Raw genomic sequence first — 16,490 nt, forward strand, 5'->3', positions numbered from 1 at the left:
TTTGTTTTTAAAGAAAGTAACATCACAGTCGTTGGAGCAACAGAAAGAATTCGGTCAAACAAAAGCTTTTTTCTAGAAACAGTATGTTGACTCTCTCTCTCTCTCTCTCTCTCTCTCTATATATATATATATATATATTATATATAATATATATTATATATATATATATACACGCTTTGCTGGATCGCCGGTTTTTGACTCCTCTCTTTTCCTCCATTGCTCAAAATTTGCATATCTACTCCTTCAATCACCATCCTCCTGCGTTTCTGCTGTGTAGCTTTGGCATTTTCGGCATATGGTGCGTCCCTCTCTCTCACTCTCACTCTCACTCTTTCTATCTCTCTCGCACTAACAAACCTATTATTAATACTTCGACGGTGTAGACGACGGCTGGTGCTGAAGAGTTGCCAAAGAAGCTGCAACTCTATTCATTTTTCATGAGCAGTTCCTCTTTTCGTGTTCGTATTGCTCTCAACTTAAAAGGTTTTGTTATTTGATTCATTATTTCTCCTGAGATTGCGTATTGTGTTGGTTTGTACACGCTCCTAATAAGCATTTCAATTACAGATATTTAATTTGAGTCTGTTGTTTGTGGTTTGCCAACAGGACTTGATTATGAATACAAAGCCATCAATCTGTTCAAACGAGAGCAGCACAGTCCTGGTAACAAACTAAAATTGTTCAATTTAAGGGTTATAGTCTGAATGAGTATATTAGCTGAATAAATGCTTGTATCTCTCCAAAATAATGCACCATCTGTATTTGGGGATATTTTTATGCATACCATAACATAAAATAGAAAAACTTTGCTGCTGTCTTTAACAAAATCTATTTGATCTCTCAAAGTTCAGATTGTATCTCCTCTTTTAGACAGAGGGACTGTAAGGTTGGTGTAGGATAATGCGGCGAGTTAAAGGCTTAAGCCTTACATGCCACGGCGTGGACGCGGCGTTTTTAGGAAGTTACATAAGGCGGCAAATTTGTATGTCATATATCTACAAGAGTAAATTACGTTTTTAGTCCCCGTGGTTTGTTGAAAATTTCTATTTTCATCCGTGTGAATTGCAAACCATAGGGACGAAAACTGTAGCTTCGAAACCATAGGGATGAAATCTGAAATTTGTAACAAACCACAAGGACGAAATACATAATTTACTCTATATATAATAGATATATACATGTATCATTTCCAATTTATTATTCAATAATATAATGATATTAAAATTTTGACATTCATATTAGAAGAAGAAAAATCATATATATTACTATTATGCAAAGAGTTGGTGATCAAATATGCAACATAGAACTTGGAAGGGTTTTACAACTTCGTTTTAACCATGAGTCCGTAACATGCGTGTATCCATGAAACTTTGCGTCATGTGATTACGTGAGTATATAAGAGTGTAAAATCTAAAGTTAAAGTGTAAAAACACAAAAGTTAAAAAAAATAAGAAAATTACATTTTAAAAGAAAATTTCTTTTAAAAAAAGCCACACCTTGAAAAAAACGCGCGTCGTGGTGTGGCATGGCGTGAACCACTCATTACACAAACGCTACAGACCTTATCATAACAGCGAAGACGCATCTTACGCCATGGCGCACACTACTACTTGTGAACTTTTAGTTCTGGTGGCTAAAAACTTCAGCACTTAACTTTTGGGTGTGTCATGTAGCTTCAGGTTTCTAATTTTCATCTATATTTGTTACTTGTCTGTACATTGCTACTTCTGGTTGGTTTTTGCATTTCTAGATTTATGCTTTTTGCGGGTTTACATTTGGTTTCTATGCTTGGTTACCTCTAGATTTACTAGTTCCTTATGGCGCTTCTATTATGTAACATTTCTATTTGTGTTTCTAACTTCCATCTTCGTAAGTGTAGAGTTTTTAAAGATTAATCCTATTGGGTATGTGCCTGCTCTTGTGGATGGTGATTTAGTGCTTGCTGATTCTTTTGCAATAATATTGGTTAGTAATTTCAGTGATCGCCTCTCCATAATCTGCTTCATGCAAGTGGTCTACTTGTATGTTTTCATGCTTTCTTGTATTGTTTTAGGAAGGCCTTTCTTCCGTTCCTTTACTCTAGTTGGTGCTTATTCTTCCTATGAAACAGTACCTTGAAGAGAAGTATCCTCAGCATCCTTTGTTACCTCATGACCTGGAGAAAAGGGCGATAAATTATCAGGTATATCATTTCATTTGTTGTTATGTAAGTTCATGCAGTAAACCACTGGTTCGTTGTACTCAAGGCTAACATCAGCAGGTGCACTTTTTTAATAGTTGACTGCTTAATGTGAATTTAAAAATGGAGTAGATGTTTCCCTACTTGCTCTTGTAGGAATCATCATATTTGTTATTAGCCTATGTTACCCTGTCTTGTGCGATCAATGGAAGACTTTAGTGAGAAAAAGGAGGACCAAGAAGACTCATGATGGAAAAAGTCATCACTCTTTTGGTGTGATAATTTTGCTACTGATATTTTATATTTCTAGAGAATATTACAAGATAAATGATCATGCTTTGTCAACGGAAACCAGAGTAATACAAATTACTGAATTAGCAAGTGATCATTTAGATATAGGATTACCTATCCCACATAAGTGGAATTACATTGTTGAGTAAATCAAGCTGTTTAAGGTTACATGTTTTGAAATATTATTATGTTGAATTTGTTGCAATATTGATTAAAATGTTCTGATACTTTTTATGGTTGTGGATTCAAGAACATGGTTAAGTTTTGGGATACAACATGATAGCGTACCTGTTTGTTTGTTACTGGTTTATGTGGTGGTTCCTTCCATCATCCCGGTATAATTGAAGTTGCCTCCTTTCAAATTTGTAGGCTGCAAATATTATTTCTTCGAGCATACAGCCTCTTATTAGCTTACCTATTCTGGTAAGTAAGAAAATGTTCTTTTCGTTGATTCTTAAACCCCTTGCTTCCACATGAGTTCTTACATTTTATTCATTATCTAAACTTGCAGCAATACATTGGAGAAAATGTTGGTCCTGATGCAAATATTCCATGGATTCAAAAGCATGTTGGAAAGGGCTTTGCAGGTTAATTCCACTTGACTTTTTTCCTCACAGTAACCCGGAAACTAACTTTGAAGAAGGGTTTAAGAACCTGAGATAAAACAAAAGCGAAACCCTTAATACCCCATGTGACACTAAGACGCCTAGATGTGGAGATGTTCTATATAATAAAAATACACTAATTTGACTTATATATGACCAGATCCAGTATCATCTTCCTTTGTCACAGCCTGTGTTGACTATCTGAAGGCCTATAGCATAATCCACATAGTACACCTTACAGAAAAGGATCAACATCTTTCTACTAGCCTTGTCTGAGTTATCTAGTTATGCATTGAATGTTTCTGTTAATTTGCTTGGTCTTGATCTGCTCACACTGTAATTTATACATTTCTTCTCCATGTTAAGTGAGCTGTGGTATTAAGCATACCATGTGCCTTGAGTTTATAGATGGCAATGGGCTCAGGGATACAGGGGATCGCATTCCCCATCCCCATCCCCATCGGGGAATAAGTTTCAATCCCTGTCCCCCTAGGGAACGGGGATCCCCATCGGGAAATCGGGGATTTTCGATCTACATAATATGTTTATATATAAACGATAAATCAACAATTCCAAGTTTAAGTGATATATCGTACAAAAACTTTAAACAACCGAAAATTAATTGTAATACTTGAAGGTTAACATTGACATTACATCACCAAAAGTTCCCCAGAACATTCAAAACCAACACCTTAATCACTTTTCCCATCCTCAAAAAATTTATTATCCTAAAAACATAACAAAAACATTTTAGTGACAAATACATGATAAAAACAATAAATTGTCCAATCATAATAAAAAATGATTGCATAATTACCTTCATCATTTATCATATGTATGGGCATCAATAAAAATGGTTGCATAGTTAAACGTAAATGACGCCCTTTCATTTAAAAAAACAAAAAAAATGTTATTAGTTTTTTAAAACATATATAGATAATAAAACAATTTGATCAAATATTTTACCTTTATTAATAGTTTCCCACAACCAACTTTGCGAAAACATTAGAGCTTCTATTGTACTTGGATGACGTCTACTTCAATAGGGACTTGTCAATCTTCCACTAGTACTAGATGCAGATTCCGAAGCAACGGTGATTTCTACTTTTCAAGTCCAACCAATAATCCAATTTTCATATCAATGATGATTTCTACTTTTCAAGCCCTAGTCTCCTAGGAAAGGACAAAACCCAATTTTCAACATAAGATAGCCAGTAACTTTTCACAATTTTATTATTGTATATACATTTACATAATATATATATATATATATATACATATATATTATCGGGTCCGGGTCCGGGGACCGAGGGGTATCCCCATCCTCGGTCTCCTCTGCAGTCAACTCAGGTTCGGGTATCGGGTTCCCCAACGGGTTCAGGTTTTTTTTGCCATCTCTACTTCAGTTTTTGTTTTCATTCTATTATTACTATTGTTATTATTTATTTAGTTTACAATAACTAGTTCAGTAGCCTATCTCGGGCATGGATAAGGTCCAGCTTTGATAACTTGAGCTGGTTCCAACAATTCTTGAAAGCTCTTAGAAGTTCCTTTCTGCATTCTCTTGGGGTGCAGATATATCACTTCTTGTGGAAGTATGAGAATATTTTGAAATGGGGATGCAAAAGTATGAGTGTGGGTATACATAGTTGGCGATATGGTGTTCTCCTTTTGTGGAAGTTCCTTTCTACAAGGTGTTAAGAGATGATAGTATGCATTACATTATTAGGATTGGAGGCTACTTATATTGCAACTGTCAAAATAAAGGAGGACTAGATAAGTTCAAATTACAGGTTAAAAGTCAAAATAAAGGAGAACTTGGTAAGTTGAAATGAGTTTATGCTAGTCTTTTAGCTATAACATTCGTATTTTATGTGTATTAATGTTATACTCTGAAGGTGACACTTATATACTTGGGAAGTCAATAAGGCAAAGTTGGTAGGCTGTGGCAGGGGAGTGTATCAACTCAAAGTTTGTGGGTGGGAAAATCTGTTGGTGGTAGTATAAGTGAGTAAGGGGAGAAGAGTAATGATTTATGTCATATAAGAACACGAATTCGTATTTGTGAAGGTTGAGAGGGAGAGCTCCCAGCCTCTTGAACGTCGGGATCTGTGTAGGAAGTGTTCGGTTTGTAATAAAAACGTGCAGAAGTTCATCAATCAACTTCTCCAAGTAGAGAAAGAAAAAGAAAAGACATTTTGCACACTCCACTCAACTACTAACCAGAATTCAGAAAGAAACCATGTGAGTGGTTAAGATGCTGTTAGCTTTGGTAATTTAAATAGGACATGAGAATTTGCTAGAGCTTTCCCTAAAGCTCTTTATATTCTCCCTTTGTTTCATTAGCTTTTGTAGAAGTATAAATTTGTAATGACGATGAGATGGAGAACATAATATGAATTTGCGTTGTTTCATGTTCTTAGAGTGATTCTAGCTAGGTGTAAGGTCAGATATGAAGTCTAGCTGAAACATATTACTAATAACAAATCAATGCAAATACAATTCGAATTAATTAGTTTAAATGAATTCAAGTTCTTTTTTATGATCATATAGAGTATGAAAAGACTATAAATCATTAGAATAAAACATATATAAATCAAAAAAGATCATATTCGATTAGTTGAAGTATGAGTAGTATACAAAAAGGTAGAACAATATTTTTAACAATATATTATCAAAAAAGTGACAGCTGTAAACTGAAGAATAGTTAGTACAGCTCTACTGTGTGTGTATGTGTATATATATATATATTACCATATCTGTGAAAATTAGAACCACAACAGAAGGTTCCTACAGCTGTATAATTACAGCAGAAAAATATTAAGTGAAAGTAAAACTATTCTACATTTATACTGCAGCTGCTTACCCCAACAACTAAAAAGAACATAAAAGAAAAGATAACCATATCTGATAAGAGAAAAGAAGAAAAGCCAAGCAAAAAACTTTCTGAACGATAAAAGCAAAAAACTTCGTCTTGCACTTTGTGCCTCAAGTACAAGGCTCTCATTCGAAAGCAACGCCCCGTTTGTGACTTGCTGTGCCTTGGGCCTAGGCACACCTCTCAAAACACTGGTGCCAATGACTGTTAGCCATTGATATTATGCTCTATTGCGTAGATTCCTTGGTAATGTGCGATAACTTCCATCTAATAAAAATGATAAAATTCCTCCTTTAGGCTGAAACACACCATGACCCTTCTTACGTACTTTAATATGCTTTATTTTTCATCTTACATATCAATGCATGAGTGACCTTCTGTTGGGCCTTTCACTCAAGTTGATATAAGAAAATCACCTTTGCATAACATTCTCATAATATTTAATTCCACTATGTATTGGAGTGTAAAAGTAACTTAGTTGATTATATTTTTTAATATATCATACATATTAACATAATGCTAAGGCCCAAAATGGACGAGCAGTAGTTTCCTTTCCATGTTTTGGGCCTTTATTTTGGATGAAACATACGAATCAGAAATCACATCATGTGGTCTAAAACAGGTTCCAGTCTGGTTTGCATTATTGCAGGAACCAATCGTCATATGATAGTTACTGCCAGATTGTTTTTAAATAAATTATATAGTACAATTCATTCATGAATTGCTTTGCATGAAAATCCACAAAAGCATTATCAAAGGCAATCACACTTGTCTATTTTCTTACAATTATAAGTGCTGACTAGACCATGGTGAGCGACCATAACATGTTAGTGTTCGAAAATTATGCACAAAATGATTAACAATTTTTGTTACTTTATCATTTTGGTCATTGTTAATTGGTTACTTGTGAAAGTTTGACATTAATTGCCTCCAAGTTCACTCATAGTGATTTCTTCATTATCATTCATATGGAAATTCAAAAGCACTTTTTAACATTATAATTCATTTAAGAACATGATCATCGAGTTAGACATATTAAACCTGGCTACCACATGCTGATTATTCAGGATCAATATGCCAACTGAACATAATCATGTTATTAATCATCGTAAATTCGATTATATGTATATTTCGAGGCACATCTGAATTAGTGGTGAACAAATTGAAATTCAGATGGTTTTGAGTTTGCACCAGCCTGGATGTCTCTTGCAGCATCTCCACTTCTCTTATGAATCCTAAGCTAAAACATTAGACATATATTTTGAATTTTGATTTCAAATTTAGTAGGACCTGATAGTAGACTGACAGTATAATGCTACAACTATTCTTGATTTTAAAGCCTTGCCTGATGTCTGTAAATTCTTGTAGCGCTGGAGAAATTACTAAAAGGTCATGCTGGAAAGTATGCTACAGGAGATGAAATTTTCCTGGTACTGTTTTCTTCCTTATTGCATATACTCTCTTGCATCTGGAATCTTAATTATGCATAAACAGAAATCTAGCATGTTCTTCTTTCCTGATTGAAAACGTAACTATTTATTGCCAATGCTATAACTAAGCTGATCTGGACTCCGTAAATTTAAGTAGGGCTGCAAAAAGTCAAGCTAAGCCAGGCTTGAGCTTAACCAGCGGTTTTAACAGGTTTTAATCTTGGTGCCTAGCTCAACTTGGGTTGGTTCCTTGGTAGCTTGGGAGCTTTGTCAGTTGAGTCGGGTTTTCTGGTTTCAAAAGGAGTCAGGTATTTTTATGGGTGTGGTTGTATGATAAATCTTTTTTTTATGCTAAAATTGGCATTCCACTTGAGTCTAGAATTTCAATCATGTTGCCGTTTATTGAGTTGAAATGAGCAAAGATGGGTATGTTAACAGGTCAAGTTGAGCCTTCTAGGGGGGTACCCAACTTCTGCATGTTAAATGTCGTGGACAGGACATATGGACAGAGACCGACTTAAGTAGTCCTACTTCAGGTGACCCGCGATTAAACTAGCATGTTAAAGTCTAACAATTTTACAGGCCTGATGCTGGAACTCTTGGAACCAAATATTTATTCACCATTTTCAGATAACATCCTTATGGGTAGATCCTTTCTCTCCCGCAAATGAAGTATTATGGACACACATGCTAGTTTCCATTTGGGTTTGATCCTATTCACACTCCTTTGATTCCTGCAACTGTGTGTTGGCTCAGGAGCTATGGAAATAATAAAAAAGCCTTAAATTCATCTACGAGATCAGCAAAGCAGATGCTGGGAATCATGAGTTCTATATTATAATAGTGGTGGTAAAAATGCTCGTCACTGAATCAAGTTCTGAAAATGCAAATGGACATGTTTGTCCTGATTTTTCAGACCAGATGATTGAGGGATTAGATAAGTGCCGAACAGGGTATTAGGGAAGGACAGCTTTGTGAGTCTCTTTTGGTGCTCATTAAAGAAAAATCTTAATTTGTTAAAGCTTAGGAACATATAGGGCAGGTGTTTCCTTGATCCTTCCTAGCATTTCCTTTATGATGTTCTCCATAGAACGGGTGTGCTATTGTTGTGCAGTTAGATTTCATCTACTCTTGTAGTTGGGTGGAATTTTGGGTATTTTTGAACTGATTGATATATCTTTTTTCTTAGTTGGAGTTTTTTGATGGTGCACTAGGCGGTAAAGACTTCTAGGCTCTGAGCCAAAGGTGGGGTGTATCATTGAAGAGAACTTACTCTATTCTCAGTTGGTAGTCCCCAAGAAGAAAGGATAAGAGATACTCCTGTATATCGCCATTGAGAATTAGTTATGCATAGAGTACATAACCATTTAAAATAAGAAAAAAATGTAATGGAGTTGAATACACTAGAACAAGCTTCTATTAACAATCATTCTCATTTCTCACATCTTAATTTGCGTGAATTTATATACGCTGACTGCAGTAATGTCTGAAATTATCCCAACTTTTGCAGGCTGATTTGTTTCTTGCTCCACAAATCATTGGTTTGACACAAAGATTCAACTATGACATGGTAAGGCTATTCGCTTATACATCATATACCCTTTCACATAACTGTTTACAGCAGGCTGCTCATGTTGCTGTCACTTATACAATTCTTCTCAATATTGCTACCACCTTCAATGTTCGACCAGTTATAGGACATGTTTCTTAGTACATAATAAGGTTTGTGATTGTAGAAGCGCCCAATAACAAATTAGAGAGACTGGGAATTCTCTTTTTATGCGAGTGTTGGTTTTTCCTTCTCTTATTGTACGGTCACTCTTTGTTTTTCTTCCTACTCTAGTAGTTGTCAGTATGCTCCCCTTTTTGTTTGATCTTATGTCCCTCGTGCGTCCCTGCTTCTTTTTGTGTTCCCTAGTACTATTGCGTGTTTGCACACTCTTATGTTACTATGCTATTTTTCTCACGTCTCCTTGAATTTTTGTTTTTGTTTTACAAGTCAGGGGTATTCACGGAAACATCATCTCTATCCTTTGGGGTAGAGGCAAGGTCTGCTTATATCTTACCCCGAGTGCCCGACCCTACCTTGTGTCGGATATACTGGGTCTGTTTAGTTTGATTTATTACGGACTGAGCATTCTCAAATTTAGATCAGAGAGGAGGTGCACATTGTTTATGATTAATAGAATTTGTATGCATGTGAGAACACATACACATGTTTATATGTCCCAAAATTTCATCAATATGTTTATGTACTTCTATAAGCGGCCTTGAAACTTAATATAATTAATAATTTCTAATATACTACATATTGCACTGGTGGGGTTTGCTAGTTTCCATGGACTGGTTCCCTAGAGAACGTTTTTTTTTCTTTTCATTCACATGTGATAAGTCAAAAAGGGACAATTGGTTCGTTTTTAGGGAATGAAAATGGAAATGGAAATGGGTATTTAATTTGATACTAATATCGATTTATTTTTTTCAAAATTTTATATTATCTTCAAATTTATATTTCATTCAAAAATAAAAACATTATTGCTTTATCAAAACCACATAAAATCGTATTATATCGATAGAGATAAATAATAAAAACCAAACATAAAAATGGATATTTATCTCGCTGCATTGTGCGAGTACCCTTCTAGTGTGTATATATATATATATATATATGTATATATATAGATGTGTGTGTGCGTATTTAGAATTCAGACCAGCAGATATTTTGGAGTTTGTTTGTGAGGATCATTAAAGCTTTTGCTACTTATTGGTGCAGACGGAGTTCCCTCTTCTATCCAGGTTGAGTGAGGCATACATGCAGGTACCTGCCATCCAAGATGCAATGCCTGATAAGCAGCCAGATTTCCCCAACAATTGAGGGAACAAGTTAAAGGTATCTTCTTACTCTCGGTTGAAAATTGATTCCCAACGACTGCTTTCTATACTTCTGGTATATGTTTTATTGTTTACTGTTTTTATAGCATCGGTTCTGCTTTTCACTTTTTGGACCAACTTTCTGCAACCAAAATCTTTTTGAGAACGCTTTTTCAAAAGCCGAGGGTTTTCATGGAAAAAACGCTCTACCCTTTGGAGTAGGGGTCATGCCCTAGACCCTAATTTCGAATGGGACATAATGGGTGTGTTTGGTTATTCCTTAAACTTATAAAAGTGCATGTTTTCTACATATCTAGCTTTTACACGGTTAAATATGCTAAATGAATAACTGATTTGTATTTCTGAAATCGCATCTAAAGAAATATTATTATTGGTCTTGATAAATTATATGCTATCGAAGGAAGCTTGCTACCGGATCTTTCCTTTTCGTTGTCAGAGCAACCTGGGTATAGGATTCATGTAGAAAACTTGGTGTCTCAATCCACATAGTCAAACCTCATCCCTCTCGCTTTATTACATCTCACTTTTTATCCTGTGAGCTGTCATTTTCATTCAACAATTCTTTATGTTGAATTAGGGCTTTTCATTTTTTATGCATTCAATGGATTTGGATGTGAATTTTGGTTTCTTTGGGAACATAGATTCAAGGCTTGCTTTTGTGCATGTTTTGGGAGTCTAGAGATCAATCTTATAATTTATTAGTGTGGTTTCAGATGAAGTTTTTGCACATAGAAATGCATAATGACTGGTCGCAATCCGATTCTGGTTTGGTCCTCATGTCCCAATGGTTGAAAACATTTGATCGTTAACTGGTAGGGGTGAGCATCGGAGTTGGTTACCTGTCTTTGGAGCCGGAACTGCCGGTTCTGGAACCGGAGCCGATGTGATTGGTTCCAGTTCCGGTTCCTAAAATACGGAATTTCCAGTTCCGGTTCTCATTTTTCTTTGAACCGTTAACCCCGGAGGGTACCCCCTGTGTACCAAGAACCGGAACCAAAGGGTACCCGCTATTTTTTTAATAAAAATTATTTTATATGTGTATTATATTTAATAAACAAAAATTGAAATTATTAATTTATCTTTTAGTGTTATACTTATCGCCGCTTCCTTAAGATTTTCTATCAAATTATTTATGTAATTATTAGTTTTTAGTTTTAAGTTGGTTAGTTTTCACTGTTTGTAGTATTAATTTATTTATGTTGGTTCTTTATAATAGACTAATAGTTATTTTTTTATAGTATGAAATGATAAAAAAAATTAACAAAAGTTAAGACACCGGATACCCGGTACCGGAACCGGTTCCAAGCGGTTCCATGACTGGTTCCCAAATATAAAGAACCGGTATAACGGGGACTGGTTCCATGAATTTTGGTCGGGTACCTGCCTTTGCTCACCCCTGTTAACTTGTCATTGACTTGAAAACTAAGATAGATACGAGTTTAACGGTCCTAGCTAGTCTTGACCGGGCTTATTTTGTTTTTTTAGTGTACTAATTCTTTCGCAGAAGCAAATCCAAGTATCTTTCTAGACCTTCACAAGTCGAACTTTGGCTAGGCCCAAATTGCTCATGGAACGGATTCGAAATTGGGTCCTTATCCAAGTTCTTTTTCCCTATCGCTCCTAGATTTAAAATCCTTAAATGAGACGACTTCAAATAATATTTATAACAATTAAACATCATTGTTTGATTACATTTTTTAATTCATACATTGCTAATTAACTATTTATTCTTAATGAGATTCGGGATTGAAAATTGTAGGGCAAGGGTAATTTTAGAAAAAAAAAGTTCCTACCTTGATGCATTAAGATAGGGTGCTATCTTATCTCTTAGTAGGATTGAGTTCCGATGAGAACGAGAGTTAAAGATAGAAAGCGTAAGAAGGGATCTCCACCCTTGGATCCACATTAGAATGAGATGCACCGGATCGATCCCTATATCAAGCACGATTCATGGGTAGGTTTGAGATTAAAGGTGATTAAAAGTTCAAATCTCTTCTTACGCTTTTCACATTAACTCTCATTCTCACATAATTCTTCGTCGCTCTTAGTATATATTAAGTTAGAATCAAACATTTTAATATAATTTAATCAATCAAACCTAATTCCAATGACACGCATTTCTAATGTTAAAATGTAGTTTTAAAACTCTTGGAATTGTTTCTATACAACTAAAGAAAACTTCAATATGCTTTTTATTGGTCAATGATCCTTTTTTATATTTCATTAAATCTGATTGCAGTTGTGGCGCTTTCATGTGTGGCATGTTATTGTAATGCTTTCATGTATGGCGTGTTATATCCGAAAATTGCAGCGCTTTCGTATGTGGCGTGTTACATAAGAACTTGCAATGGTTTCGCGTTGGTGTGTTATATATGGAGAATGCATTTTGTATTTTATAAAGTTTTCATCATAAAAATGGTATTGTTATTTTGTTTATCTTAAAATGTTAACACATTTGGGAAGTTTTAATTAAAAGGATATTTTGATTTTTGTTTGTGTGATTTTCCTCTAAGTAGATTTCAATGTTTTGTTATGAAGAATACCAAAACAAAGGTTGGTTCAAATAAGAAGGTTGAATATCGTGAGAAGATAAGAAATGTTCATGTATGAATCCATTGAAAAATCTTTTTGAAGATGCATATGTGAACCAACGTGACAGATTTTTCATTTGGGTTCACATATGTATCTTGAAACGAAATTTTTCAATGATTCACATATGAGCCTTAGGAGGTGTTTGGTCTACATAATGGAATTTGATGGAATTGTTGATGAATTTGACTTTGAAAGAATTGAATTAGAATTTGATGGAATTTGACTACGCGTTTGGTTGGTAAGAATTGGAATGAAATCTCTCAAAAGAATTGGAACAATTGTCTTTGTTTGGACTATCGCACCCATAGCCCCGCCCATACCCTACCAACCATCATGTCACTATTGTCGTCGTCACAACTATCCTCCGCCTCACCGCTATCCTCCGCCCACCGCTACTCTAACCATGCACCACCATCCCAACCCTAGCCCCACCACTCCTGCCCCTGCTCCATAGGTAGGGGTTGTTGGGGGGCAAGCATGTTAGGGCTAGGCGATGGGGCTAGAGTGGGGCAGTGGGTTGTAGCAATGACGACTTAGTGGTTAGTAGTGGGTTGGAGTAAGGTAAGGTGGGGCGGGGTGGGGGCGGGACAGTGGGGTAGGTAGGGGTAGGTGGTGGGGTGGTAGTTGTGACGATGGTAGTGGTGATATAGTGGTCAGGTGGTTGGGCCTGGAAGTGGGTGGGTGTGACGATATAATAGTTTCATGGTGTTTAATGTGGGTTGGTATATAACTTCATACTTACAACTTGATATTAGACAAATCTGGAAACACGCTCCTTCCTGGTTGTAAGATATTTGCTTAAACACTTGTGAGAGATAGAAGCTAGTTGAGTAACTTTAGTACACACACTTGAGAATGTTCTTGGTGTTCATGTTCATGCTCTTCAGCTATTTAATCAAGCCAACTTGTTCAACTCTTCATTCATAATTTTGTGTGTTCATTTATGCTCAACCATCTAATCACACAGTTATTGCTTCCGCTCATTCATTTGACTTAAGTTGTGATTAAGTGCATTAGAGGATCTGGATTCCTAACAATTGGTATCAGAGCTGGCTAATCAGTCTATTGATTAGTTAGATCAAATTCAATAAGATATTCTCTATTGTTTGGTTAGATTGTCTTTGAGAAATCGTTTTTTACTCAAGATCTCATATTTTCTTTAAAAATATGTTATCTCGTTTATTTCGTTAAAGATAATCACTTTTGAATCTGTTCTTCAAGTTTTGTGTTCTACAAAGTTCTGTTCTTCATCTTCAAAACTTCAAGTTCGTCTTTTTATCATCTTCTTGAAAAATGTCTAATCCAAGCTGGAATTTAATGTATAGTGTTGGATCCCTTACAAAACCCTCAACTCTCATTAGGGATGAATACCCTCAATGGAAGATTCAGATGATTAATTTTTATGAAGGTCTCGACCTTGAGTTGTATAAATCCATAAAAAATGGACTCTACGTACCCATGACCATTGTACCTAGAATATATGCTACTGTTACTACTGTAGAAATTCCATCCATTCGTGCTCCTAAGGAGAGAAAAGACTGAGATGATAAAGACAGGTGAAGGGTAGAAATGGACTAAAAAGCCAAAAGGCTATTAATCATGGCTCTACGTAACGAAATCTTCAAATCCCTTGATGCCTGTGATTCTGTAAAGGATCTATGGGATCAACATGCTAACCAATTTGAAGGAGGAATCAAAATGCAAAAAAAAAAAAAAAAAAAAAAAAAAACCGCCGTGCTCAATGCCTAAATGAGTACAACAATTTCCAAGCTCTTCCTGATGAGTCTTTAGAACAGACTTATCATAGGTTAGACACATTGATCAATAAATGTAGAAAACATGAGTTATTAGAACCCAGGAAGAGAACAACATGTTGTTCTTAAAAAGATTAAAAGAGGAATGGGCAAATCTTTCGATGTCCCTCCAAGCAAATCAAGATTTGGAGCAATGGACCTTGCATGATGTCTACGGAACTCTGCAAGCACAAGAAAAAGAGGTACAAAAAATAAGGTCTCTCTGGGTGGACCTCTGGCTCTAGTTTCTGAATCAAAGGAAGCTAGCTATGCCAAGTCATCTAGAGAAAAAAGGACCAGAGAAGAAAGAAGGAACGGGAAGAAAGATTGGTGGTAGAAAGTTAAGAAGAGAATGAATCGTCTAACTCTGATGACGATGAAATTAGTACTTTTGCACATTCTCTAGCTCTCATCACCAAGGAATTCCAAAGGCAGTTTGGAAGGACATTCGAAAGAAGAGGAAGAGACAACTGGAATGACAAGAGTAAATAATGTGCACACGAGCCAAGGAACCCTCCTCCTCAAATCATGAAGAAGGAGGAAGAACAGCCAGAGATGAAGACGGACGGAAACAAATGCTTCAGATGCGGAAGACCTGGGCATTTCTCAAACGATTGCAAGGGTTGTCTGACAAAGGATGATACGTACTATAAAAACAAATACAAGTACAATCGTCCTCAGAGGAGCCTTTTGACAAAACAAGAAAACCGAGTCTCTAACTCTACATCAGATAAGGATACCTAAGATCATTTTTTGTGGAATGGCTATCGATGATTGTTAATTCTCTCTCTCATTGATTTGATGATAATCCCTTTTACCTTATACGAAGTATTATTGTTTCTGTCTTTCAGTTCCAGCGATCATCATTGAGTTTGTTAAGTGATCGCTGAGACATGTATTGTAAATCCATCAGCGACAACGATACTTCAAGAAGACAAAACTCACACCAAAGAACTTTCACCGAAAGTCGAAGACTGAAACTGAAGATTAGAGACTAGCGCGTTCGTGATCTGAAGCGACATTCAGTGACTATAACCTAGTCAACATATGTGTGAAGACTGCCCAAGCTTCAACGAATGCTGAAGAGACCTTCAGGGTTATTCCAACATTCAACGATCAAATGAAGCTTGTTGTGCAAGATTGTTTTTGTCTTGTCCTTCCACACACAAAGGACAAACCCATACCCTTTTTAGAGTATAGTATGGTACGGAGCCGATTAGTTGACTATACTACCCACCAACTTCATGAAAGGATGTCTGCTCATGAATAGACTTTTGTACTATTCACTGTAGCAAAGGACAAGTTTTTTCTAAAAGCTTGACACGTGTTCAAACCCTACTGCATTGCATTAAATGTGCATTTAATTGCAATGGGTATAAATAGATGTGTGTTATCTCCATGCAGAGATAACTAACCTTAATCCTTACGTGCATGTGTAAAAGAACACACACATCTAAGAACAGTTACACTTATCTTCAAGCAAGTTAGAATCCCTTAGGTAAGAACTCATTTTCTTTTTAGTCTTAAACAACAAATCTTTTCTCTTTGCTAAGATCATTTGTGTGTAACTTAGATTGTTTAGATAGGTTATCTTTACCTTATCTATTTCCTCATACAATCTTGTAAAATCTGTATTGATCATTCTTTATCAATATATATATATATATATATATATTAAATTTAAAAAATTTATTGTGTTTGTATCATCCCCCCTTCTACAAACTGTTTCTAAATATCTTGTAGACCCTAACGGGACCAACAATGATGAAGCAGAAGAATCTAGATCTGGCTCTGACTCCCAGGTATGTTCCACCTCTAGCTCCGCCACAC

General features: G+C 35.7%; 1 protein-coding gene across 1 annotated transcript; it reads left to right on the forward strand.

Annotated features, from left to right (window-relative positions):
• The first annotated feature begins 202 nt into the window (after positions 1-202).
• LOC112507491 (glutathione S-transferase zeta class-like) lies at positions 203-12,766 on the forward strand. Its single transcript, XM_025112104.1, has 11 exons — positions 203-298; positions 384-483; positions 607-663; positions 1,880-1,965; positions 2,111-2,182; positions 2,840-2,893; positions 2,982-3,057; positions 7,322-7,383; positions 8,894-8,953; positions 10,157-10,273; positions 12,515-12,766. Exons 1-10 carry the CDS (start codon positions 296-298, stop codon positions 10,256-10,258), a joined length of 672 nt encoding a protein of 223 aa, XP_024967872.1. The 5' UTR covers positions 203-295; the 3' UTR covers positions 10,259-10,273; positions 12,515-12,766.
• The last annotated feature ends 3,724 nt before the right edge of the window (positions 12,767-16,490 follow it).

This window comes from Cynara cardunculus (genome assembly GCF_001531365.2).
Source record: "Cynara cardunculus var. scolymus isolate 2C chromosome LG 2, CcrdV1, whole genome shotgun sequence".
Classification (NCBI taxonomy): domain Eukaryota; kingdom Viridiplantae; phylum Streptophyta; class Magnoliopsida; order Asterales; family Asteraceae; genus Cynara; species Cynara cardunculus.

Bases quoted from the DNA above. Each gene is read 5' to 3' on its own strand.
- LOC112507491 (XM_025112104.1), top strand. The intron at 3,058-7,321 runs GTTAATTCCACT...AAATTCTTGTAG, and splicing joins TGTTGGAAAGGGCTTTGCAG to CGCTGGAGAAATTACTAAAA. The intron at 7,384-8,893 runs GTACTGTTTTCT...CAACTTTTGCAG, and splicing joins CAGGAGATGAAATTTTCCTG to GCTGATTTGTTTCTTGCTCC.